At 35.3% G+C, this 26,235-nt stretch overlaps 1 protein-coding gene across 1 annotated transcript in view; it reads right to left on the bottom strand.

The window, feature by feature from the left end:
- The window catches only part of LOC100010381 (dipeptidyl peptidase 1), a 53,847-nt gene that overhangs the window by 6,129 nt on the left and 21,483 nt on the right, over positions 1-26,235 (bottom strand). Inside the window, exons 3-5 of the mRNA XM_007490944.3 lie at positions 15,191-15,330; positions 7,596-7,736; positions 132-247 (exon numbers count right to left, since the gene is read on the bottom strand). Coding sequence (XP_007491006.2) covers positions 132-247; positions 7,596-7,736; positions 15,191-15,330 — 397 coding nt within the window. The remainder of the gene's footprint in view (positions 1-131; positions 248-7,595; positions 7,737-15,190; positions 15,331-26,235) is intronic.

Below are 26,235 nucleotides of genomic sequence, written 5' to 3'. Positions count from 1 at the left end.
ACACCCAGTGAAATTCACCAACACAGCAATAGCCAAGTAACCTAATTGCAAAGGGAACAGCAAATCTTTTTAAACTAAGCTATACATGATTATTCCATCCCAGAGCTAGATCCAAAGGGACAGTTTCTTACCATGACTTCGAACAGGACTAACATAGTTGACACCATTAACATTTCTCCAGTCCCAAGAACGGGGCAAAGTTTGAGCTTTATGAAGCATTATCTGGGACATTGATACAGGTTTTGGCCTAAATGAGAAAAATACATATATCATCATTTAGACAAATTTCAGGTATTCATTTTGTGGATTATGCACATCTTCTATACTTACCTCTGCCACACCAATTGCTTTTATGGGATTCCTCTGCTGATCATAAAGGAGATGGAGGAGTAAATGTGAATATGTATATTTGAATGGGATGACCATATATTTTAATTCAGTTATAATGAGAAATAATTTGGAGATTAATCATTGTTTTGTTGTTTTCTCATGACTTTACTTTCCTGCATTAGTATACAGAATTTAAAGATTACAATGTGGTTTGCCATGTGATAAATCAAAAAACATTCAATTCAACAAACAATTACTCAACACCTATTATTGTATAAATGGAGATTTTGAACCCTAGACTTCAATCTCCAGAAGTCCTTGGTATTTCCCAGAATTCCTTATAATCTCTCCTGAGTCTCCACCTTGATGAGATCACATTATTGATATTTAACTGGCAGTAACGCCTCCCAAGTTCTCTTCCTTTGCAATGATGCAACAAGTATAGTTGTAAACTAAGTGCAGGGATTTTAAATGGGCTAATCCACCATGGGCACATCGTTTTTATTTGTATCCTCTTTAGTCCTTGATTTCTAATGATCCTTAATAAACCTCATAAAACATAATATTTTTATTATTAGAGATATAATTTAATTTTTACATTAATAAGCACCCGAGATATCAACATCTTTGGTACATCTCTACTTTTAGGTTTTCTTACTTTCCTCTAACAAATCCTGCTGAGGGAATAAATGGGGCAAGTGATATGGCAGTGAGAGAAAGAGTGAGAGAAAAAAAGTTGGAGACTTCATTACATATATATATATATATATATATATATATATATATATATATATAAAGAAATCTGTCTAGAAAGACAGATGACTGAACTTGTAGTTAATAATCAGGGTGGTTAGGGGAGAGAAAATCCCCGAAATGAATATAATAGCAGTTTAATTGATTGATTTAGACCAGTTTCCAATTCCTGCCTTTTACAAGATTTCTGCAGACTGAGTTCTTAATTTGGGATCTATGAAAAATGTTTTTTGGTTACTATATTTCAAAATAATTGATTTTCTGTTCATCTAATACATTTTTATGAATTTTAAGGTCCAACAGGGTTCAGAGGACTGCCAAGTGGGGTCCATGACACACAAAAAAACCAAGAATTCTGTGATTCTTCATTATTCCTCCAAATTTCCTCCTTTCTTTCACATGCTTCTTCTGTAAGGGAAATGAGGCAATTTCTAAAGAGAATAGAAGTTAGAAAGAAATAAGAGAGACATCATAAGATGACTATTCCTCAGGAATAGCAATAACATACTTAGAAATGTCCAAAGAATGGGCAGCATCTCTTATGCAGCAACCCATATAGAAATGTTCTTTTCAAGGCAAACACTCTTGTGGTTCATATTTGGATGGGACCCTTGGGAAGACTAATGATCTAGGCAATAATCTTTCACCATGACGTTTTCAATTTGAATGTGTGTAAAAATATTTATAACTATGCTCTTTGAGGTGGCAAAAAATTTGGAAAATAAGGGGATACCCTTCAATTGGGGAATGGCTGAACAAATTGTGGTACATGTTGGTGATAGAATACTATTGTGGTAAAAGGAATCATGAACTGGAGGAATTCCATGTGAACTGGAACAACCTCCAGGAATTGATGCAGAGTGAAAGGAACAGAACCAAGAGAACAATGTACACAGAGACTGACACACTGTGGCACAATTGAATGTAATGGACTTCTCTACTAGCTGCAATGCAATGATCCAGAACAATTTCAAGGGACTTATGAAAAAGAATGCTATCCACATCCAGAGAAAGAACTATAGGAGTAGAAACAGAAGAAAAAACATTTGCTTGGCCACATGGGTTGATGGGGACATGATAGGGGATGTAGACTCTAAGTGATCACTCTAATGCAAATATTAGTAATGTGGAAATAGGTCTTGACCAATGATACATGTAAAACCTAGTTGAATTTCATGTTGGCTACGAGAGGAGGTGGGGAGGAAAAAATATGAATTCTGTAAACATGGAAAAATATTCCAAATTAATTAGTTTTAATAAAATAAAAATTAAAAAGTTTTCCATTTGATACAATTTAATTCAATATTTTTACTAGTACATTAAGTTTGGCACTGTTAACAATAAAAAGATAAATAAGATACAGTCCTTGTTCTTAAGCTAATTAAAATCTACTATATAAAGTATACAAGCAAAATTGACATGCTAGAAGGGTGTGGGTTTGGGTGGTTATACAGGTTTCTTTTCAGAGCTTTACAAAATTAATATTAAAGAATTAAATATTAAAACTTCAGTGGACCTGTGATTCTTTTGATGTAGTATTCCCTCTAGCAGTAGTGAAAACTACTCATTCATGTATGCTCATTCTGGCCATGTTCTTCCATACATATTCCACTGAGAATCCGGCAATCCAATTTACATCAGGCCCATTCTCTAGGATATTTTATGTGTCATGGGCACCAACAGAAGCCTTAGGCTCTCCAACTCTTAGCTCTCTTTTGCTCATATCTCCTGTTCCAGTTATATGTTTCCTCAAAAATATTGTTTGATATTAATTCTTGACTATTAATCATCATTAGACATATGCTGCAGCTTATCTGTTCTCACCACCTGCAATTTTGCTTCTAAAACACTTTGAACTCTTGTTGATTAGGAAAGGTTTCTCTAAATGAACTATAAAATGATACCCAAATACAGACATATAGTCTAATAGAGGAAAAAGAAGATGAGTATACATAAAACAATTAGAAGGCTATTATATTCTTACTGCCCATGAAAATAATGGGGCTTCAGAAAGAAAATGTTGAGGGTCATAAATATCCCATTTATTCCACAAGGAATTGACAAGCCTAGTATAAAGATGTAGAAATTAAGCTTGCAATACGGAAATTGCATTTTTGAAGGTGTTAAATATTAATAGCAATCATAAATCTATATTTTCTAAACTGTTTTTACATTCAAGATCCTATCTGTTCCTTGCAACCTATATGTTTTATCTCCAAAAGGAAATAAAGGTCAAAACAATAATTTCTAGCTCAAAACTTGATTATCTTTGTTCAACAGTCTGCTACACTCAGTCCTTTCATTTAGGCTAAGTGTCTATTCTCAGACAGGCTGCCCCTCAAAAGAAAAAAGTTATGGAGAAACCACAAGGAGCAGGGAAAATTGTCCTTCCTCAGAATCACTTTGGCTTAGGATTCTTGACAAAAATTATCTTTCCACCTTTTTGGCTTTGTTTTGTCAGGCCAGGAACATGGGTCTGCTCTCACTCAGTACATACCAGAAGCCAATTCTAAAAGATTAACTTTGAATGGTGACAGTAAAGATAATTTTAGGGTTGTGACTTAAAATTTAAGTTAATTGGTCTCCAGAGAAAATCCCAAATAAAATACACAAGTCAATCTGGAAATACATGGTAATTTAAATTAATATAGAGGGAAGGATTTTAAGAAGAAACGATTTCTCCCACCTGGCCTGTGCCAGGGGAGTTCAAGATCTCTGTTGCTAGGTCTCTGAAGGAGATTAGAGGCTCCTAAGAGGATAAAGTTTGGAAAGTAAAGGAGGAAAAACTCAGACAGAAACTCACCACCAAACCGGACAATATCTGTAGCTACACCAAGATGCTGAAAGTCTCAGCATGCTGCCACAAGCCACCTCTCCTCCACAAAAGTTACCAGAGAGAGGAAGTGATGTAAAATATCTAGACCTTTTACTCTTGTGTCCCCTCTTCTAAATTTTCACGTCTACCAATCACATCAGAGGCTTTTCTCCAGGACTGCCCATTTTTTAGTTCTCATCTTCTTTGATTAGATTATATCTTTTGAGTTACTTAACACTTCCTTCTTAAGTTCACCTTTTGTTAGTTACTTAACCTTTTTGTGATTAATTTACCCTTCATAGTTACTAAACACCTTTTTGTATCAAGATCTAAAAATAGATTTAGCTTGAAGTTCTAGCTTCACTATGAAGTAAGAACTAAGTACCTTCATTGTTCAATCAGGATATTACAATTTTATCTTCACCATAAAGTAAGATCTAAGTAGGGTGGAGTAATCTAAAGTTCAAAAGACATTCCTGATTTTGTTAGACTAAGTAGGATAGAGTAACCATTGGTTCACAAATTCATATCTCTCTTTTTGTCTCCCATAACTTAAATGATAATCACAGAAATAATTTTTTAATTGCAGAGGGAAAAACAATCTGCCAAGTATCACTGTGATTGCTAAACATGATATTTAAATTCAGATAATGCAAATACTATCTCTCTGAGAAGAGAACAGGAAAGTAGAGGCTAATTTTGTTAAAAAGAAAATGCTACAAGCAACTAGGGATCTAGTGATTAACAGTGCTGGGTTTGAAGTTAAGAAACCCTGAGTTCAAGGTATAAATAATGATGTCACATATCTCTTTGCACTAAGGTTTATAAAGTGCTTTTCTTACAGCACAGCAGCACAAAGATTATTCTCCCCACTTCACAGATGAAGAAACCAAAGATTTGGAAACATGAAGTGACTCACCGAATACCATACATTTGGTATGTGTTAGAAGTATGACTTCAATTTATTCCACCAAGCCCTAGATGTCCTGTGAAGATTCCTAAATCAATACATGTTATTCAGCTTGGACAATTACCAAATATTTTTCAGACCCTGTGCAAGTCCTTCCTTCCTCCTTCAGTGCCCAGACCATTTCAGGCCATCGGAAAGAGCACCAGATTTGGAATCAGAAGTCCCTTTTAACCATAAACAAGTTACTATGCCTCTGGTTCTTCTGTTCTTCACCTTTAAAGGGAATTTAGACTAGAAAGCCTCTGCAGTCTCTTCCAGCTCAAATTCCAAGAATTCAATTCTTTTTCTACAGTACTCAAGTGACAGACTGTTTTGGGACACCTCTTCTATCTCCATAATCATCATGATTCAGCTGTTCATGCATATATGCACTGTTCTCTGTTTAATGGCCTCAACCATTCTGACTTGGTGAGATCTACCAAAGCTTAAACTCTACAGCTATTGCCTTCTGAAATTCATGATCATTGGAGAAGACACAACTAACACCTTGGTATGATGATAAGAACCATTAGAAAGGTTTAAGAAGATCATAGGAACCATAACACTGACTTTTTCAATTGGAAGACTTGGTATTGCATCCCATCTCTTCCACTTACTTTGTGCTTCTGGAATCAGATGACCTGAATTCAAAGCTTAGCTTTAGCAGTACATTTCTAGTCTGGGGCAAGTTACTCTGGGCCTAAGCTCCTTCATTTAAACAGTGAGAGGGTTGGCCTGTGGGAGTACTTTATTATGCACAGAATGGAAGAGAAGAAAGTTCAGAAGGAAGAACAAATCAGGCAATTTCTAAAGTGTAAAATTTATTATATTTTTTTATTTCTAAATCAAGCATAGTGAAATGGATATTCAGGGTTTTTTGGCATTCTGTTATTTGAAACTTCTTTTTTGGAAGTTTAAATTCAGAATGAAATGAAAAGTAAAAAAATGAGGAAGTGGAATTGGGTGATCTCTAAGGTTTCTTCTGCTTCCAAATCTCTGATTTTTTTTATCTAATGTGTTCTAAGCATTAGAGGAAGGAAAGCTTATCACTGTCTAACTTAATGAAGTGCTCATGAAGGAGATGGCATTCACCCTGGAGTCTCAAGGGATTAGTAGGGTCTAAATAGCTTGAAATGTGGGAGAAGCTTTTAATGAATATGGAACAGCATTAGAAATGGAAGGGGAAAGAGTGCATTAGTTATTTAGGGGGTAAAAGCAATCCTTTTGGGATGAAAGCAGAGGAGGCATGCTAGGTAATGAAAGTTAGGGATATTGGGCAGAAAAAGGCTTCAAAAGCATGAGGACCAATATTTGAATAGTTCTGAATTACAGACCTATCTTTGGGGAACAAGATGGGAAATTAATAGGCAAAAGCCTATGGTTGAAAGACAAGAAAGATTCTGGTAACCAGAATTTTACAGGGGCAGAGAGGGAGAGGGACTGAAGAATTAAGGGAAGACATTTGGGGGAAAATTCATTTTAAATAATGCAAAAGTACTCCAGGTTGGATGAAAGAAGAATTTGTTTAGGTGATTAGACTGTGAGGGCAGGGATTTTTTTTTCACTTCTTTTTGTATTCTTACCCAGTAGCATAGTGCCTGGCACATAATAAGTGCTTTTAATAATGCTAACTGATGCACTCTTTATTGAGGTGAACAGAAGGAGATCTGTTTGGAGCCATATTATAAAAGACCTTGACTACCCAGCTGAGGAGTTGGGATATTATCATAAGTGTTCTTATGAAGTAATACCAAGAATAATGTCTGACATGTATAAAGTGTTTTATAGTTTGCAAAGCACTTTATAAATATTATCTTACTTAATCCTCACCTTAGGAGGTAGGTATTATTATCTTCACTTTTCAGATGAAGAAACCAAGGCAGCCAATGGTAAAGTGACTTGTCCAGCTAATAAGTTTCTGGAGCTGAACTTGAATTCAGGTCTTCCTGACTACAGGTCCAAGAGTCCTCAATCTATTGCTTCATCAAGCTGATTTTTACTCTCTAGTTAAGAGAGAAGTCACTGGATTTTTTGTGCTATAGAAGATTAATCTGGTGCCTTTGTACATACTACAAGGAGATGAGAGGCATAAAGAAGATTACATGTGGTTGTTGTTTAGATGAGAAGGAATAAAAAGTCTCAACTAGGGTGACGATAGTTATTAGTGCAGAGAATGGGCCAGACTCATTAATTAATTAATGAAGAAACACTTATTAAGCCACTACTGTGAGGTAGCTGGGTGGCTTGGTGGATTGAGAGCCAGGCCTGGAGATGGGAGATCCTGGGCTCAAAGCTGGCCTCAGAAACTTCCCAGCTGGGTGACCCTGAGCAAGTCACTTAACCTCACTTGCCTAACTCTTACCACTTTTCTGGCTCAGAAGCAATTCTTAGTATCAATTCTAAGAACAAAATTCCAGTAGGTACTGAGCCTTTCTACAAGTTGGGGATACCAAGGCAGAACTGAAACAGCACTTGCCCTAAAAAGCTAATATTCTTTGGTGGGGTGGGAAGAGGAGACAAAATGACAAAAGTATATATAAAATGTATGTAAGAAGTGAGAGATATTGCAAAAGATCAATAAGGCTTGAGGTTTAGTTGGGATACAGGAAAGAGATTTCCAAGACAAAGTGACCAGGAGAATGACAGCTGGTGTCATCAACAGAAACCAGGAAGATGGGAAAAGGAACAAACAACAACATATACAAAGGTTTTGAGCTCTTATAAAAGAAGGAATTGAGAAAATATTACCTGGGGAATGAACTGTGACAACTTCTCTTCATCGTTTGATTTACATTGGATTTTTCATAGCCAGTGGCAGTCCAGGAATTCTGAGCTCTGTTGATAGGTTTCCCAAATTCACGTCTGTTACTGTTAGTTTCCTGTCCATGCCTGCAAATTAATTAGACCTTTTTAGTTTATAGTATTTACTACTGCCAGAACCAAAGCCCAGAAACCCTAAATTAGTGATTCTACTTAGATGTCTTTCCCTGAAACCAGTTATTACCATACTTTTCCTTCCTGCATTAGACTTTTTGAGAGTAGGGGCTATATTTTAAACATCTTTAAATTCTGAAAGTCCAGCACATAGCCTTATCCATGGTAGGTACTGAATAAATACTTGTTGAAGAGTACATGGCACCGAAAATCTGTAGGATAAACGATGATAATGATGATGATAAATATTTGTATAATTGTTTAAAGTTTGCAAAGCATTTTACAATTTGTTCCTCCCCACAACCCTGAGGGTAGGTGATAATATTATCTTCAATTTATAGAAGAGACTGAGGCCTACTGATAAAAGTGACCTGTCCAGGGACACACAGAAGATAAGTGTTTGAGACTGGATTTGAATTTTCTTTAAAGCACAAATGAATTCTGCTTGACATTAACCCAACAAAAATTTTTTTTACAAAGAAAATTAAATGTTGTAGGAAGTGGTCATGATCAGAGAACTCTTCAACCTGAAGGAGCTCAACCATTGGTATTAAACATAAAATTTAATTCCCAAATTAAATTCACAAGATTTTTCATGATACACATATCACAAGCCATGTAGCTTGCCCATATTTTTACAAATCTAAATTTTTTATTTTCAATTCTTTTTTCAGTATTTTAACATTGTGCACATGCAACCAAAGGCTCTGATATCAGAAATTAAAATTCTGCATTGATGCAGAAATTTTCCCCTGACAACTTATCCATTCTCTACTTGAAGCGCTCCAGGAAAAGAAGACCTCACTTCATTCTGAGACTTCCCACTCCAATTTTACATAATTGGAGCTGTTCGGAAAGTTGTTTTGTTTGTTTGTCTGTTTCAGCCAGCCTTGGTTTAACCTAAAAGTGCTTCTGTGAAAATCTTTTCCATGGATCTAAAGGCAGCAAGGTGGCTCAGTAAATAAGAGTGCTGGACTTGGAAGTCACAAATTCCCAGTTCAGTTCAAAGCCACCTCAGTCACTAACTAGCTGTGGTACCCTGGGCACATGGATTTGCAAACCTTAAAGGGCTAAAGAACAGGGACTACTATTATTGTTGTTGCTCCCTGTTCTGCCCTCAGACTCAAACATTCATATGCTTGAAGACAACCTCATCCGTCTTCAGCTCCTCTTCTTTGGGTCAAATGCCTTCACTTGTGTTTTATTTCTTTTTAAAAAAAAATATTAATTGATTTATTTAGTCAATTTAGAACATTATTCATTGGTTACAAGAATCATATTCCTTCCTTCCCTTCCCTCCTCCTACCCTTCCCATAGCTGATGCACCATTACAATGGGAATTACATGTGTCCTCGATCAAAGACTATTTCCAGGTTGTTGATGTTTGCATTAGGATGATCATTTAGAGTCTACGTCCCCAGCCACATCCCCTCAACCCATGTAATCAAGTAATTGTTTTTCTTCTGTGTTTCTACTCCCACAGTTTTTCCTCTGAATGTGGATGCTGTTTTTTCTTGTAGATCCCTCTGAGTTATTCAAGATCATTGCATTGCCACTAATGGAGAAATCCATTACATTCGATTGTACCACAGTGTATCAGTCTCTGTTTACAATGCTCTTCTGGTTCTGCTCCTTTCTCTCTGCATCACTTCCTGGAGGTTGTTCCAGTTCCCATGTAATTCCTCCAGTTTATTTTATTTTAATTTATTCATTTATTTTTCCATTTGAATAAGTTTATTTAGTAAATTTAGAACATTATTTCTTGGTTACAATAATCACATTATTTCCCTCCCTCCCTTCCACCCACTTTTCCCACAGCCAATGCACAATTTCATTGGGTATTACTTGTGTCCTTGATCAGAACCTATTTCTATGTTGTTGTTTACACTAGGATATTCTTTTAGTCTACATCCCCAGCCACATTCCCTCAACCCATGTATTCAAGCAGCTGTTTTTCTTCTGTGTTTTTACTCCCACAATGTTTCCTCTGAATGTGGATAGTGGTTTTTTTCCTAGGTTCCTCCGAGTTGTTCAGGGTCATTGCATTGCCAATAATGGAGAAGTCCATTACATTCAATTGTACCACAGTGTATCAGTCTCTGTGTACAATGTTTTCCTAGCTCTGCTCCTCTCACTCTTCATCAATTCCTGGAGATTGTTACAGTCCCCATGGAATTCCTCCACTTTATTATTCCTTTTAGCACAATAGTATTCCATCGCCAACATATACCACAATTTGTTCAGCCATTCCCCAATTGAAGGGCATCCCCTAATTTTCCAATTTTTTGCCACCCAAAGGCCACAGCTATGAATATTTTTGTACATGTGTTTTTCCTTATTATCTCTTTGGGGATACAAACCCAGCAGTGCTATGGCTGGATCAAAGGGCAGACAGTCTTTTATCTCCCTTGGGAATAGTTCCAAATTGCCTTCCAGAATGGTTGGATCAATTCACAACTCCACCAGCAATGCATTAATCTCCCAACTTTTCACATCCCTTCCAACATTCATTACTTTCCTTTGCTGTCATGTTAGCCAATCTGCTAGGTGTGAGGTGATACCTCAGAGTTTTGATTTGCATTTCCCTGATTATAAGAGATTTAGAATACTTTTTCATGTGCTTATTAATAGTTTTTATTTCTTTAACTGAGAATTGCCTATTCATGTCCTTTGCCCTTTTATGAATTGGAGAATGGCTTGATTTTTTGTACAACTGGTTTAACTCTTTAAAAATTTTAATAATTAGACCTTTGTCAGAGGTTTTTGTAAGAGATTTTTGTTTCCCAATTTGTTGCTTCCCTTCTAATTTTGGATGCATTAGTTTTGTTTGTACAAAAACTTTTTAAGTTGATATAATCAAAATTATTGATTTTACATTTTGTGGTTTTTTCTAGCTCTTGCTTGGTTTTAAAGTCTTTCCTTTACCAAAGATCTGACAAGTATACTATTCTGTATTTGCCTAATTTCCTTATAGTTTCCTTCTTTATACTCAGGTCATTCACCCATTCTGAGTTTACCTTGGCATAGGGTGTGAGACTTAGATCCAAACCTAATCTCTCCCCTACTGTATTCCAATTTTCCCAGCAGTTTTTGTCAAAACTGGGATCTTTGGGTTTATCATAGACTGTCTTGCTGAGGTCATTTACCTCAAGTCTATTCCACTGATCCTCTTTTCTGTTTCTTAGCCAGTACCAAATTGTTTTGATGACCACTGCTTTATAGTATAGTTTAGATGTGGGACTGCAATTCCTCCTTCCTTTGCATTTTTTTTCATGATTTCCCTGGATATCCTTAATCTTTTGTTCTTCCAAATGAACTTCGTTATGGTTTTTCCTAATTCAGTAAAAAAGTTTTTTGGTAGTTCAATGGATATGGCACTAAATAAGTAGATTAATTTGGGTAGGACTTTTTTAATGTCATTTGTATTATGTTAGCTCATCCCACCCATGAGCATTCAATGTTTTTCCAATTGTTTAGATCTAGTTTTAATTGTGTGGAGAGCATTTTGTAGTTGTGTTCACATATTTCCTGTGTTTGTCTCTGCAGATAGATACCTAAGTAGTTTATTTTGCCTAGGGTGATTTTAAATGGAATTTCTCTTTCTAATTCTTGCTGCTGAAATGGGTTGGAGATATAAAAAGATGCTTATGACTTATGTGGGTTTATTTTGTATCCTGCAACTTTGCTAAAGTTATTGATTGTTTCAACTAGCTTTTTGGTTGATTCTCTAGGATTCTTTAAGTAAATCATCATATCATCCACAAAGTGATAGCTTGGTTTCCTCATTGCCAATTCTAATACCTTCAATTGCTTTTTCTTCTCTAATTGCTATGGCTAGTGTTTCTAGTACAATGTTAAATAATAGAGGTGATAATGGGCATCCTTGTTTCATTCCTGATCTTATTGGGAAGGCTTCTAATTTATCCCCATTGCAGATGATGCTTGCTGATAATTTTAGGTATATACTCTTTTTTTATTTTTAGGAAAGGCCCTTCTATTCCTATACTTTCTAGTGTTTTTAATAGGAATGACTGTTGTATTTTGTCAAAGGCTTTTTCTGCATCTATTGAGATAATCGTGATTTTTGTCAGTTTGCTTGTTAATACAGTCAATTATGTGGATAGTTTCCCTAATATTGAACCATCCTTGCATTCCTGGTATGAATCCTACATGGACAGAGTGAATAACCATCATGATCACTTGCTGGAGTCTTTTTTCTAGTATCCTATTTAAGAATTTTGCATCTATATTCATTACGGAGATTGGTTTATAGTTTTCTTTCTCTGTTTTTGACCTGCCTGGATTTGGGATCAGTACCGTGTTGGTGTCCTAAAATGAATTTGGTAGAACTCCTTCTTTGCTTATTCTGTCAAATAGTTTGTATAATATTGGGATTAGTTGTTCCTTGAATGTTTGATAGAAGTAATTTGTGAATCCATCTGGAACTGGGGATTTTTTCTTAGGCAGTTCTTTGATGGCTTGTTCAATTTCTTTTTCTGATATGGGGTTATTTAGGTAATTTATTTCTTCCTCTGTTAGTCTAGGCAGTTTATATTTTTGTAAGTATTCATCCATATTACCTAGATTGCCATATTTTTTGCCATATAATTGGGCATAGTAATTTTTAATGATTCCTTTAATTTCCTCTTCCTTTGAGGTGAGATCTTCCTTTTCATCTTGGATACTGTCAATTTGGTTTTTTCTTTCCTTTTTTAATTAGACTTACTAGTACTTTGTCCATTTTATTTGTTTTTTCAAAGTACCAGCTTCTAGTCTTATTTATGAAATCAATAGTTCTTTGACTTTCAATTTTATTAATTTCTCCTTTAATTTTTTGGATCTCTATTTTAGTCTTTTTAGATTTTTAGATCTTTAGAGGATTTTTAATTTGTTCACTTTCTAGTTTTTTAATTTGCATGCCCAATTCATTGACTTCTACCCTTCTTAATTTGTTAATATATGAACTCAAGGATATAAATTTCCCCCCTGAGTACTGCTTTGGCTGCATCCCATAGGTTTTGAAAGGATGTCTCATCATTGTCATTCTCTTCAATGAAATTATTAATTGTTTCTCTGATTAGTTCCTTAACTAATTGATTTTGGAGAATAATATTGTTTAATTTCTAATTAATTTTTGATTTACCTCTCCATGTACCCTTAGTAATTATTATTTTCATTGCATTGTGGTCTGAATAGGTTGCATTTATTATTTCTGATCTTCTGCACTTATTTGCAATGTTTTTATGCCCTAGTACATGGTCAATCTTTGTGACTGTACCATTTAATGCTGAAAAGCAGGTATATTCCTTCTTGTCCCTATTTATTTTTCTCCACATATCTATTAACTGTAAATTTTCTAAGATTTCATTCACTTCTCTTAACTCTTTTTAATTTATTTTTTGGTTTTATTTATCTGTTTCTGATAGGGGAAGGTTCAGGTCTCCCACTAGTTTAGTTTTTCTATCTATTTCATCCTTGAGCTCCACTAGTTTCTCCTTTAGAAATATGGACACTATGCCATTTGGTGCATACATGTTGAGTAATGATATTTCCTGATTGCCTATATTGCCTTTTATCATGATGTAATTATCTTCCCTATCTCTTTTGACTAGATCTATTTTTACTTTGTCTTTGTCAGATAGCATGATTGAAACTCCTCCCTTCTTTGTATCAGATGAAGACCCCCAAATTTGGCTCCATCCTCTTACTTTTACCATATGTGTGTCTACCTTCCTCTGTGTTTCTTGTAGACAGCATATTTTCTATGCTTAGCCCAGTACCTAGCATACAATGAGTACTTACATGTTTATTGATGGAGGCACTGGTTATGGATGTGTACAATGTAAGTGTTGGGTTTAATGGCCTCTAATGTCTTTCCAACTCTGATCCTATCATCCTGTGAGCTTACAAACACTGGACCAGGATCTCTCCTATTAGACTGAGCATGTTACAGTAAAATGCTGTCCCAGGTTGGAGATTGGGTATTAAAGTCTTTGTCCTATAGAGGTATTATTGCAGAATGACATGCTGCCAGCTTAGGAGCAATAGTACCTTCTGGGGTACTGGGTCAGGGTAAGAAGCTCAGTGATGCCATTATTTATGGTGGTACTAGAGAACTAATCCCAAAAGAAAATATGCTCAGATTTTAGTTCCCCAGAATCCAAGAAAGGATCAGCAGGAAAGTGTGGGGATCAAATGTCAAAAGTATTCATTTTCTCTCATTCATCTTAAGTTACATTACAAAGTAACAATATATCCAAAGGCTCAAAAAGAACATTCTGAAGGCTAATGAGCTGATTGATGATTTTAAGGTATAGAATGAGCTTTACATTTCCTTCCTTTTTCATGAGTCAATAGAACACTATTGACTTCCTTAATATGGTATTGGCTGGGAGTTGGGGAAGTGGTGAAGGAGGGTGATACAGCATATCAGAATGAAACTGCATTTGGAGTCTTAGTTTCTCTGTTCAAGTCCCAATTTTTCTACTTAACCATCTAAATGATCTTGAACAAATCGTTTACCATCTTGTAACCTCACTTGACTCATCATAAAAAGAAGGGGTTGTTTTAAGATGACTTTTAAATTCTTTTCAAGTAGCAACAGTAGAAATATCACTGAGTTATAGACTCAGATGATTGGAGTTCAAACTCCAGTTCTTTCACTTATTGTATATGGCCTTTTTCAAATGACCTAACCTCTCTGTGCTTCAATTACCTAATTTGTAAAATAAAGAGTTGGTCTAGTAGATTCATAAAGAGTCATACTGCTTCAAGCCTATCAGTAAGGCTTTAAAGAGCCAAGATGCTGGGCTTAGATTGTGAAGATTGGATTTAACTATCTCCTCCTGATTGTAGCAATGAAGATACTTAGCTCTTTCTTTATTGTGCAGATAAAATTGTAATCTCCTGATTGTAACAATGAAGATACTTAGCTCTTCCTTCTTAGAGAAGCTAGAATTGTAAGCTATAATCTATTTTTAGATTTTAACTACAAAAAGGTGAACTTAACAATAGAGGAGATAAGTAACCCAAAAAGATATACTCTAACCAGAGAAGGTGAGAACTAAAGAATGGGCAGTCCTGGAGAAAAGTCTCTGCTGAGATTGGTAGATGTGAAATTTGGGGGAGGTAACACAAGAGAAAAAGATCTTTAAAAAGAGGACCAAAAGGCAGAAATTCATCATTTCATTTGGATTCAGACATTTGGACAGTCAATCAGAGATTTGGGCACTGACTCATTGCAATGTATACCCTGTGACGGCATGTGCACCTGTGTGTGTATGTGTATACACAGATACATGAAATAATATTTTGATTTAGAAATATGATTAATTTGAAAACTATTGCTTTCAAGTAAAATAACAAATAGTCTTTTAATACAAACTCAATCCCCAGCCAGGCCAACTCACCTTGCCTCACTGATTCGTATATTTTCATCAGAGCTTTTCTTTGCAGTGAAACATGCCCAATTCTTGCCCTGAACATCATGTACCCATCCAGGAAATGTCTCATTACAATAAACTGTCCAATGTCGATAATTGCCCTCATACTGCAAAGGAAGAAAAGTGAAGATTTAGTCATTTTCCTGCCCAACTCTTGTGTGTTTTCCTGCTGAGGTGAAGTATTTGCTTAGACTTCTTTTTAAAGCCCTTTCCTTCCATATTAGAAATGTTAAAGAGAAATTAACAGGCACAGGAAATCCTGCATGGTAGGAAAGATTCTGGAACTCTGGAGAAGTGAGAGGCAGTTTATTCTTCTTCTGAGGGAGATACTTGAGAAGCCAGGAGCTGAGTCTAAGTCTGAGTCTAGTCTTTCTAGGGTGAACTTAAATAACTAGATATTCTCTATCCTGTGGCTTTTCCTTGTGATCCAGTCTATCCCTGTGAATAAACTTCAAGAGGACAATGCTCAGTGAGACTTCCTTTGACACTTGTTCCTGCTACCTTGAAGTCTTTCCCAATTTTATATTAATTAAGGGGGGTTAATTTAATAGTTATAGGAAGTATATTGTATATAGAAAAATATTAGATAGAGTGGGTAAACAAATAGGTTTTCTGGTTTTAAATAGATCATCCCAATTCCCTTCCCTTAACCTAAAGTACACTGTTACTCAGTTATATTTATAGTTTATACCCATTATTTAATATACATATTTCAGAATCAATATTATGTATTAGTTCAAAAGCAAAAGAGTGGTGAGGGCTAGGCAATGGGGGTTAAGTGGCTTGACTAAGGCCACACAGCTAGGAAGTATCAGAAGCAATATTTGAACCCAAGACCTTCCAACTCTATGCCTGCCTCTCAATCCACTGAGGAATCTAGCTACTACCTACTTGCTTAGAATTTTACCTGCTTCTGCAATCCCAGATAATAACACATTTACATAGGGCTGGAAGTCTTAAAAAGTACCCTCCATAATGACCCTCTAATATAAGGTAACAAATTTATTATTGGCCACATTTTGTAGCTAAAGAAACAAAGGTTCAGAGCATTTAAGGGAATGGCCCAAGGTCACACTATCAATTAAGGATCAAACTGAAAATTAAATTCCTCTCCTATCTCCAAGTCTTGTGCTTTTTATACCTCACCCCAAGAAAGGCTGGACAGAGAGGTGTTCTTAAGAGTAATTGTGCTAGGACAGAGAAGAAGGAAGGATTGGAGGAAGAAAGGAAGGAGAGAAGAGACTAAGAGAGAGAGACAGACAAAGAGATGAATCTGGAAAAGTGAAATGGAAAAGTCGTAGTGTGTCCCTCACCCAAAAGAGTTCTTTTCTTTTTGTAGATTCAGATATTTTTGTTTCTTATCTCAGCTCTACCACTGGCTAGCCATGTAGTCACAGGAAAATCACTTGTTACCTTTTGACATAGATATTTCCCTACTTGGCATCTACCTCAAGGAAGCCATTGATAACAAGTCTCCGTAGACATCAAAGTATTTATAAAGTATTTTTTGTGATAATAAAAAATTGAAAACAAATAGCTGCCCAATGACTGGATAAAGGCCAAACAAATATGGTACATGAATGTAATGGAATCTGCTGTGCTATAATAAATTATTTTATGAATTGCAGAAGCATGGGAAGTTCCAAGAACAGATGAAGAAAGGAGAGCCAAGGACACAATATACTCAACAATTATAACACTGGAAATGGAAACAACCACCTTAAAGTGGAAAGTTAATGTGATAGTGTAAGGGGTCAATTTAGGGGTTTCCTTATGGTCTTCAGGGATTAATTCAAATCCCAATAAAAATACTCAAGTCAGTTTGGGAATTTTAGGGTAGTTTAATTAATATAGAAGGAAGGATCTAAGGAGAGGGAAAAGGGTATAAGATTTCTCTGGCCTAGCCTGAGCCAAGGGGAGTTCAGAGACCTTCCAGCCATGAGGCCTCCTCTAAGATGAGGGACCTCCTAGGAGGTGGCATTTTTAGGAAAAGTAAAGGGAAAAAAAGCAATCAGCCTAAAATCTGAGAGAGCTCAGGCAAGATGCCTCACCTGATCCATGATATTAAGCTTCTCCCAGTTACTGTATCAAGGATGCTCACCACCAAACCCACACAATATCTGCAGCCATGCCAAGATTCCAAGACACCCAGCACGCAGCCACCAGCCAACTCTTCGCCAAAAGAGAGCCCCGGCAAGAGGAAGTCATGAGAATATATAGGCTTTTTTTTTTTACATCACTTCCTGCATCTCATATGTACCTTGGGTAGCTTAAGCTTGACTTAGGACAGCCCAGGGGGTCTGTCAGTTGTTCCTTATTTGTCAGTTGCTAGCACATATCTGTCAATAGGCCATCCTTCTCAACACTTAATCCTTAAGTAGTTATGAAGACATTCCTGTTTTGTTGGACTAAGCAAGGTGGAGTAAATCTAAAATTCACAATCCCCTCTGATGATGATTAGGGGAGTAGTCTCCCCAGTTGATTACTAAACATAATCATCCTGCACCTCTAAATTCTTCTAACTGCAGGTGCATACAAAATTTCACCTTCTAAGAGGAAACTACAATATTTAGATAGAAGAGGAGAATAGAAGAGAGAGAGACAGCAAAACCAGTGTTTGCTGGGAGCGTTGACAAAAACCAATTAGGGGGCAATCCCCATCTGGCATAAGAGTATTCATTCAAATAAATGTTCAGTCAAATTTCAGTTCAATCAACCACATCCAAAGTTCATTCTGGATCTTCTTGATGTAGTGTAGGTTTTCTGGCATCTTTCTGGAATCGTTGATTCTGTGGATTTAGGAGTTAGCAAGCCTCTTTCCTTGAAGATCTTTCTTGAACAAAATTTTTAAATCTTGAATTTTTATTAAAATACAACCCCCCACTGAAGTGGGTGTTGAGAAATGTCCAGTTCAGCTCAGCATGCATGGTTGAGTTATGGGGGTATATGAGTCAATTAGCAAAAGAAGAGAAAACAAAACCAAAAACATAAGAGAAAAAAATGGAAGAAAGTCAAACTTTGGGGAGAAAGAAAAAAAATTAAAATTAGAATCAAAATATCAAAATCTATGTATATAAAATGATGAGTAACCAAGAATGAGTTCATAATAGGCCCTTCTATTAGGGTCCAATAAATTTCTAACAGGCTCTTGTATTAGGGTCCAATTTAAAGTAATTTCTATCCCACAAGTCTGTAGGACAGGATGTAGTAATATTTCACTTCCCCATTTCCAGCCAAAACTACAGGAAGTTGCCATACTATAAGAAAGAAAAAGAACTATAATTTTATTTTGATAGGGAAGTGTCATTTACTGGTCTGATTTTTTGTCATTCTCAGGGATATGGGGAGCCAGGATGATAGCCAAACTCCTGTACTTGTCTGTGAGTATTTCACAAAGAGTGTAGATACAAGGAAGTCCTACATCTTAACATGTGCTAAGCATTGCAACCTCGAGTCCCACACTAGGTTCAAGTCCATTTGTATTGGCTTAGAAGTGCATCAATCCTACCTGGATTGGTTTCTTTCTTTTTTACCTGTGTGCTCTTCTTTGCACTATGCTATTGGAGCATCTTACCCAAACAAAGGTTATTACATGAAACCAAAATAGAATATTGCCTGAGACAGATAGTATAAATTTGGGTTAGTTAGATCAGGGAGGATTAGTGTAGCCTATGAAACACAGGAGAATTGGTTCCTTGTGGAACTTGGGAGTTTATTTGGGTGGATTTAGAATGCCTTAGAATTATTAAACCTATATACAAATTTCAATCTCAACCCTAGAATAAAATATCATTAACCTCTACAATCAGCCACATAGGAATAAAATTATCGCCTTACAATCACACATTATGAAAGTTACCTATATTCATTACATAAAAAAATCTCACTTGCATACATGAGGATGACACATACATCCTGTATAAAGTTTCACTCACATGCAGCAAAATGTTCACTCTTACATGCACGTACATGTTAATCTTATACACATGCATGGTCCTGCAGTTCCGGATACCTGAGATCATCTTTCAAGGTAAGACGACAAGCAAGTATGTATCTTATAAAGGAGAAGGCACCCCGGACCTGTGACAAACTTAAAGCAATACCAAAGGATGGAAGATACATGGACAACTGGAAAGAACTTTGAATCAAAGACATTATGGGGAATGAACTTCAGGAAAATAGGTCATGTAAGATTAATCGCTGATCACATTAACTTCATATATAGGGAAGTACATCCACATATACATTGGAATAAATATGCATCCACCACAACATATCTAGAACATGAACAAATTCCACATTGACATTAAGGGCTGTGCCATAAATAAGGACAGTGCATAAATTGTATATCTGTAAATAAATCTCTACTACCTGAATGTATATATGTATATATGTATTTAAATAACATGTGACATAAATGTGTACAAGATGTGTAAATGTGTACAAAAATAGCAGACATATATATATATATATATATATATAGTATAATAATGATCTAATCCAGTAATATAGATAGAAAGGAGAGTTAAAATACTAACTGTTAATAGACAGGGACAGAATAGTTTAGGGTGGAAAAGGGAATATTGTAATTAGAGAGGTAACATAGGGACAGAATAAATTAGATTTTATATATATACATGTATAGATGTTATGAATTGTCACATTGGATTTAGCATTATATAAGGCATAGGATAATTCAATTTTATTTAAGATTTATATTTTATATTGATTGCTATAGGAATGACTTTTGTATTAAGAAATTTTTATATTGTAAAAATTTTGTTGGCCCATAATCCTAATCCTCTTCCCACATCTCAGTCTTAGTATAAGACAGGAATTTAGATTATCAAAAAGACAGATTAGGATAAGATTTATTGTTTTGGGAGGGGAGAGTTTAGATTGGGAACAATAAGTAGCATAGATAGATTAGAATAGACATAGAAGATAAGTAACTGGCGTGGGCAAAGGTGGCACCATGTGAACAACAGGAAATGGAGGATTTGTGATAGAGGCTGGCACTAGAGAAAAAGTGCCAGACTGAAGGGTCTATGAAATTGATCACCTCAATAGGGTAGGGGCCCCAGGAGTGAATTCCCTGAGGAGAGAAGACTCTGGCTGGAGAGCATTGAGGGTCTCTCCATCTTGAGACATCGAAGAGAGAGAAGGTGGAAAAAGACTTTCTCCTGAGGGTTACCCATTTTTCCTGCTGGTGAATGGAAATATTTCCCCCCAACATTTCCCAATTGAAGAGACTTTCTGAAGAGAAACCTGAGCAGACTTTACCTTAGCTCCTGTTTCCCAGGGGTGAGTCAACCTGACTTTCTCTTAGGGGGACTCAGGCTGCCAAGGCCTGAGTTCCCCCCAAACTCAAGGAAGGAGGAAAAGGGTTTAGATAGAGACAGGGATCCACTTTACCCACTTTCCTTTCCCATTCTTCCCTGCCTGTTATTTCTTTTTGTAGTACCTGATTGGGTTAACATTAAAAAGTTATCTGTTCCCCAAGCTGAGTGTGAGTGAATGGATAAAGGGGAGACCTTTTTGGTTGCGAGTAGGGGAGGGGGGACAAGAGGGACAAGATAGAATTGGGGAGAGCAGTTTTACCTAAGGAGGGAAGGCAGAAGGGGGAAAATCTTCAAACTCCCTCTTCTCTCTATGAGCCAAGCAGTTACATCTGCTGTCTCCCCTGAACCCCGCTTTGTGGGAAGGGGGGTTCTCCTCTCCTTCCCCCTTCTTCATACCTCGGAGTACAAGCCTCCCCTCAGAGTACATTCCCCTCCCTTTCCCTTTTTTTATTTTTTAAAAACAATACTATTTAGGTTAAGTCTATGCTCCTTATTTTTATCCCATTTCCTAGAATTAGATATAAACATTAATCACAGTCCCATTACATTTTATCAATAAATGGCAGGTTACCACAGTTTAAAGCTTTTTTAGTATGCATTAATATTATAGCATGTATATATACATATACACATATATATTAAACTTATATTGCTGCTGAATAAAAAAATTAATATTGATTGTATGTACCTTAAGTACAAGAAATGAAAAAAGGAAAAAATAAAAAATATAATAAAAATAAAAGAAAAGCAATAATAAAAATAAGGGGGAAAATCAGGAATTAAATGTGTTCCTGAAAAACAGTATCCACTTGTCTATGGATTATTATCTCCAATGCATGTGATAGGATACAGTTAATCAGTCTCAATAGAAATGACACGTGCTTCAAAGGCAGAAAATGAGAAAAAAAATCAAATACTGTATGGCACAAGTAAAGTGCAACAAAATAGTACAGATCCATCAACAGGAAAGAAAAAACAAAAATGTTAAAAATGTGTATATTTCATAATCACAGGGGTACTATATTCAAAAATCCATTTCTTCTCCTATCTTTCTTCTTTGCTACTATTTGGAGGGGAGACAAAATTGAAAATGGTTAATATATACAAAAACAATAGGATCTAAGAGGTATCACCTTCATAGTATTTGGGAAGTTCCTTGGACACCCCTCTGAGGGGCATTAGCACCTTGAGTATTTTTTGGATGAGCACCACTTAAGTTATATGGTTGTGGAGTCATTTGGTTTGAGTTATCATTTTCCCAATATCTATTCCTATAGTTATCATTCCAAAAGTTGTGATTTCCATTATCATTATTATAGTTATTTCTATAATTATTATTTCTGTAGTTGTTATTAAACTGCATATTCTTTCTGATTGCCTTGAATAAAGTTCTACACTCTATCATTATGTGGCCCTTCTCACAGAATTGGCAGGTAATGGATTGATAATTAGATTCTTGGAGAGGGGCAAGTGCGCAGCTATGAATATTCTTGTACAAGTCTTTTTCCTTATTATCTATTTGGGTTAAAAACCCAGCAATGCTATGGCTGGATCAAAGGACAGGCAGTCTTTTAGGGACCTTTGGGCATAGTTCCAAATTGCCATCTAGAATGGATGGATCAATTCACAACTCCACCAGCAATGAATTAATGTCCTGACTTTGTCACAACCGCTTCAGCATTCATTACTTTCCTTTGCTGCCATGTTAGCCAATATGCTAGGTGTGAGGTGATATCTCAGAGTTGTTTTGATTTACATCTCTCTGATTATAAGAGATTTAGAACACTGACTGAAAATTGCCTATTCAAGTACCTTGCCCATTTATCAATTGGAGAATGGCTTAAATTTTTGTAAAATTGATTTAACTCTTTGTAAATTTGAGTAATTAGACCTTTGTCAGAGATTTTTGTTATGAAGATTGTTTCCCAATTTGTTATTTCCCTTCTAATTTTGATTACATTAGTTTTGTTTGTACAAAAACTTTTTAATTTGTTGTAGTCAAAATTATTTATTTTATATTTTGTGACTTTTTCTAAATCTTGCTTGGTTTTAAAATCTTTCCCTTCCCAAAGGTCTGACATGTATACTTAGAGTTTCCTTCTTTATGTTCAAGTCATTCACCCATTCTGAGTTTATGTTGGTCTAGAGTATGAGGTGTTGATCCAAGCCTAGTATCTCCCACACTGTCTTCAAATTTTCCCAGCAGTTTTTATCAAATACTGAAATTTTGTCCCAAAAGCTGGGATCTTTGGGCTTGTCATCGACTGTAACGTGGAGGTCACTTACCCCAAATTTATTACATTGATCATCCTTTCTCTCTCTTAGCCAGTAGTACCAAATTGTTTTGATGACCACTGCTTTATAGTAAAGCTTGAGGTCTGGTACTGCAAGGCCATCTTCCTTTGCATTTTTTTCATTAAGTCCCTGGATATCCTTGATCTTTTTTTCTTCCAAATGAACTTTGTTATGTTTTTTTTCTAATTCAGTAAAAAAGTTTTTTTTTTGAAGTTCAATGAGTATGGCACTAAATAAATAGATACGTTTGGGTAGAATGGTCATTTTTATTGTTAGCTCATCCTACCCATGAGCAGTTAATGTTTTTCTAATTGCTCAGATTTATCTTTAGTTGTGTGGAAAGTGTTTTGAAGTTGTGTTCATATAGTTCCTATGTTTGTCTTGGCAGATAGATGCCCAAGTATTTTATATTGTCTAGGGTGATTTTGAATGGAATTTCTCTTTCTAATTTCTGTTGCTGAGATGTGTTGGAGATATATAGAAATGCTGCTGATTTATGTGGGTTTATTTTGTATCCTGCAACTTTGCTAAAGTTGTTGATTATTTCACTAGTTTTTTAGTTGATTCTCTGGGATTTTTTAAGTTTATCATCATATCATCATATCATCAACAACAAAAAAGAGTAATAGCTTGGCCTCTTCATTGCCAATTTTAATACCTTCAATTTCTTTTTCTTCTCTATTGCATATTGCTAGTGTTTCTAGTACAATGTTAAATAATAGAAGTGATAAAGGGCATCCTTGTTTCACTCCTGATCTTATTGGGAATGTATCTAGTTTATTCCTATTGCAAATGATGTTAGCTGATGGTTTTAGATAGATACTGTTTATTATTTTTAGGAAAGACCCCTCTATTCCTATACTTTTTAATGTTTTCAATATGAATGAATGCTGTATTTTGTTAAAAGCTTTTTCTGCATCGATTGAATTAATCATGTGATTTTTGTTGGTGTGCTTGTTGATATGGTCAATTATGTGGATAGTTTTCCTGATTTGAATCACCCTTACATTCTTGGTATAAATGCCACCTGAACATAGTGAATAATCCACATGATCAATTGCTGGAGTCTTTTTGTTAGTATCCTATTTGAGATTTTTGCAGCTATGTTCATTCAGGAGATTGGTCTATAGTTTTCTTTCTCTGTTTTTGACCTGCCTGACTTTGGAATCAGTACCATATTTGTGTCATAAAAGGAATTTGGTAGAAATCCCTCTTTGCTTATTATGTCAAATAGATTGTATAATATTGGGATTAGTTGTTCTTTGAATGTTTGATAGAATTCACTTGTGAATCCATCAGGCTCTGGGGATTTTTTCTAAGGAAGTTCTTTGATAGCCTGTTCAATTTCTTTTTCTGATATGGGATTATTTAAGAATTTTATTTCTTCTTCTGTTAATCTAGGCAGTGAATTTTTTTGTAAATATTTATCCATATCACATATATTGCCATATTTATTGCCATATGATTGATGGAAATAGTTTTTAATGATTGCCTTAATTTCTTCTTCATTGGAGATGAGTTCTACCTTTTCATCTATGACACTGTTAATTTGGTTTTCTTCTTTCCTTTTTTTATTAGATTGACCAGTACTTTGTCTATTTTGTTTGTTTTTTAAAAATACCAGCTTCTAGTCTTATTTATTAGTTCAATAGTTCTATCACTTTTGATTTTATTAATTTCTCCCTTAATTTGGTTTGATTCTGGGGGGGTGTAATTTGTTCATTTTTAAGTTTTTTGATTTGCATGTCCAATTCATTGACCTCTGTTCTCCCTAATTTGTTAATATATGAACTCAAGGATATAAATTTTCCTGAGTACCACATTGGCTGCATCCCGTAGTGTTTGAAAGGATGTCTCATCATTGTCATTTTCTTCTATGAAATTATTAATTTTTTCTATGATTTGTTTTTTAACTAACCAGTTTTGGAGAATCATATTATTTAATTTCCAATTAATTTTTGATTTGGCTCTCCATGTGCCCTTACTGATCATTATTTTTATTATATTATGATCTGAAAAAGGTTCCATTTATTATTTCTGCTTTTATGCATTTGTATGCCATGTTTTTATGACCTAGTATATGGTCAATCTTTGTGAATGCACCATGTGGTGCTGAGAAGAAGGTGTATTCATTTTTGTCCCTATTTATTTTTCTTCATATATCTATTAACTCTAATTTTTCTAAGATTTCATTCACAGCTTTTACCTGTTTTATTATTTATTTTTTAATTTGATTTATCTAAATTTGATAGTGGTAGGTTCAGGTCTCCCACTAGTAGAGTTTTACTATCTATTTCCTACTTCAATTCTGGTTTCACCTTTAGAAATTTGGATGCTATACCATTTGGTGCATACATGTTGATTAGTGATATTTCCTCATTGTGTATATTCCCTTGTATTAGGATGTATTTACCTTTCATATGCCTTTTAATCAGGTCTATTTTTGTTTTGTCTTTGTCTGATATCATGATCACAACTCCTGCCTTCTTTCTATCAGTTGAGGCCTAATAGGTCTTGCTCCAACCTTTAATTCTGACCTTGTGAGTATCTAACTACCTCAGGTGTGTTTCTTGTAGACAATATATGGTAGGATTTGAGATTCTGATCCCCTCTCCTATCTGTCTACGTTTTATGGGTGAGTTCATCCCATTCACATTCAAAGTTATGATTGTCACTTGTGAATTCCCTAGTATTTTGATATCCTCTCCTATTTCTGTCCTTTCTTCTCTTGCTATATCCTCTGAAACCAGTGGTTTACTTTTAATCAATCCCCCTAATCCCCTCCCTTGAAATGTTTCCCTTTCTAGTCCCTCCCTTTTTGTTCCCTTATTTTTTTTTTTATTTAGGGTCTGTTTAGTTCCCTACTCCCTCTCCCCTAGCCCCCTTAGTTTTCCCTTCTCACTTACCCTATAGAGTAAGATAGAATTCAAGATCCCAAGAGATCTAGATGCTCTTCCCTCTCAGAATTGATTTCACTGAGAGTAAGATTTAATTATTGCCTATTAGCACTCTCTTCCTCTCCTTCTTGTAAGAGTATTCTTTCCTTCCCCTTCCCATGTGTATCTTTGTGTCAAAAAGATTATCCTTTTTATTTTATTTCTTCAAGTATCACTTAGTACCATCTTTGAATACCCCCATACTTTTTCTTTTTTTTTGCATATTATTTTATAGCCCTTAATGCCCCAATCTTTTCCTTTGAGTGATTCTTCTAATTACTATAATAATGAATATAATTTTTGAGAGTTACAAAAAACATTTCCCCCATATATTAATATATATAATTTGATCTAATTATAGCCCTTAAAGAAGAGAGTTTGAATAGTAAAAAAAAAAAAAAACATTTTTCCCCTTTTCCCTTTCTTTCTTACTTACCTT

This window comes from Monodelphis domestica, chromosome 4 (genome assembly GCF_027887165.1).
Source record: "Monodelphis domestica isolate mMonDom1 chromosome 4, mMonDom1.pri, whole genome shotgun sequence".
NCBI lineage: Eukaryota > Metazoa > Chordata > Mammalia > Didelphimorphia > Didelphidae > Monodelphis > Monodelphis domestica.
This window is presented reverse-complemented; position numbering and strand designations above follow the sequence as displayed.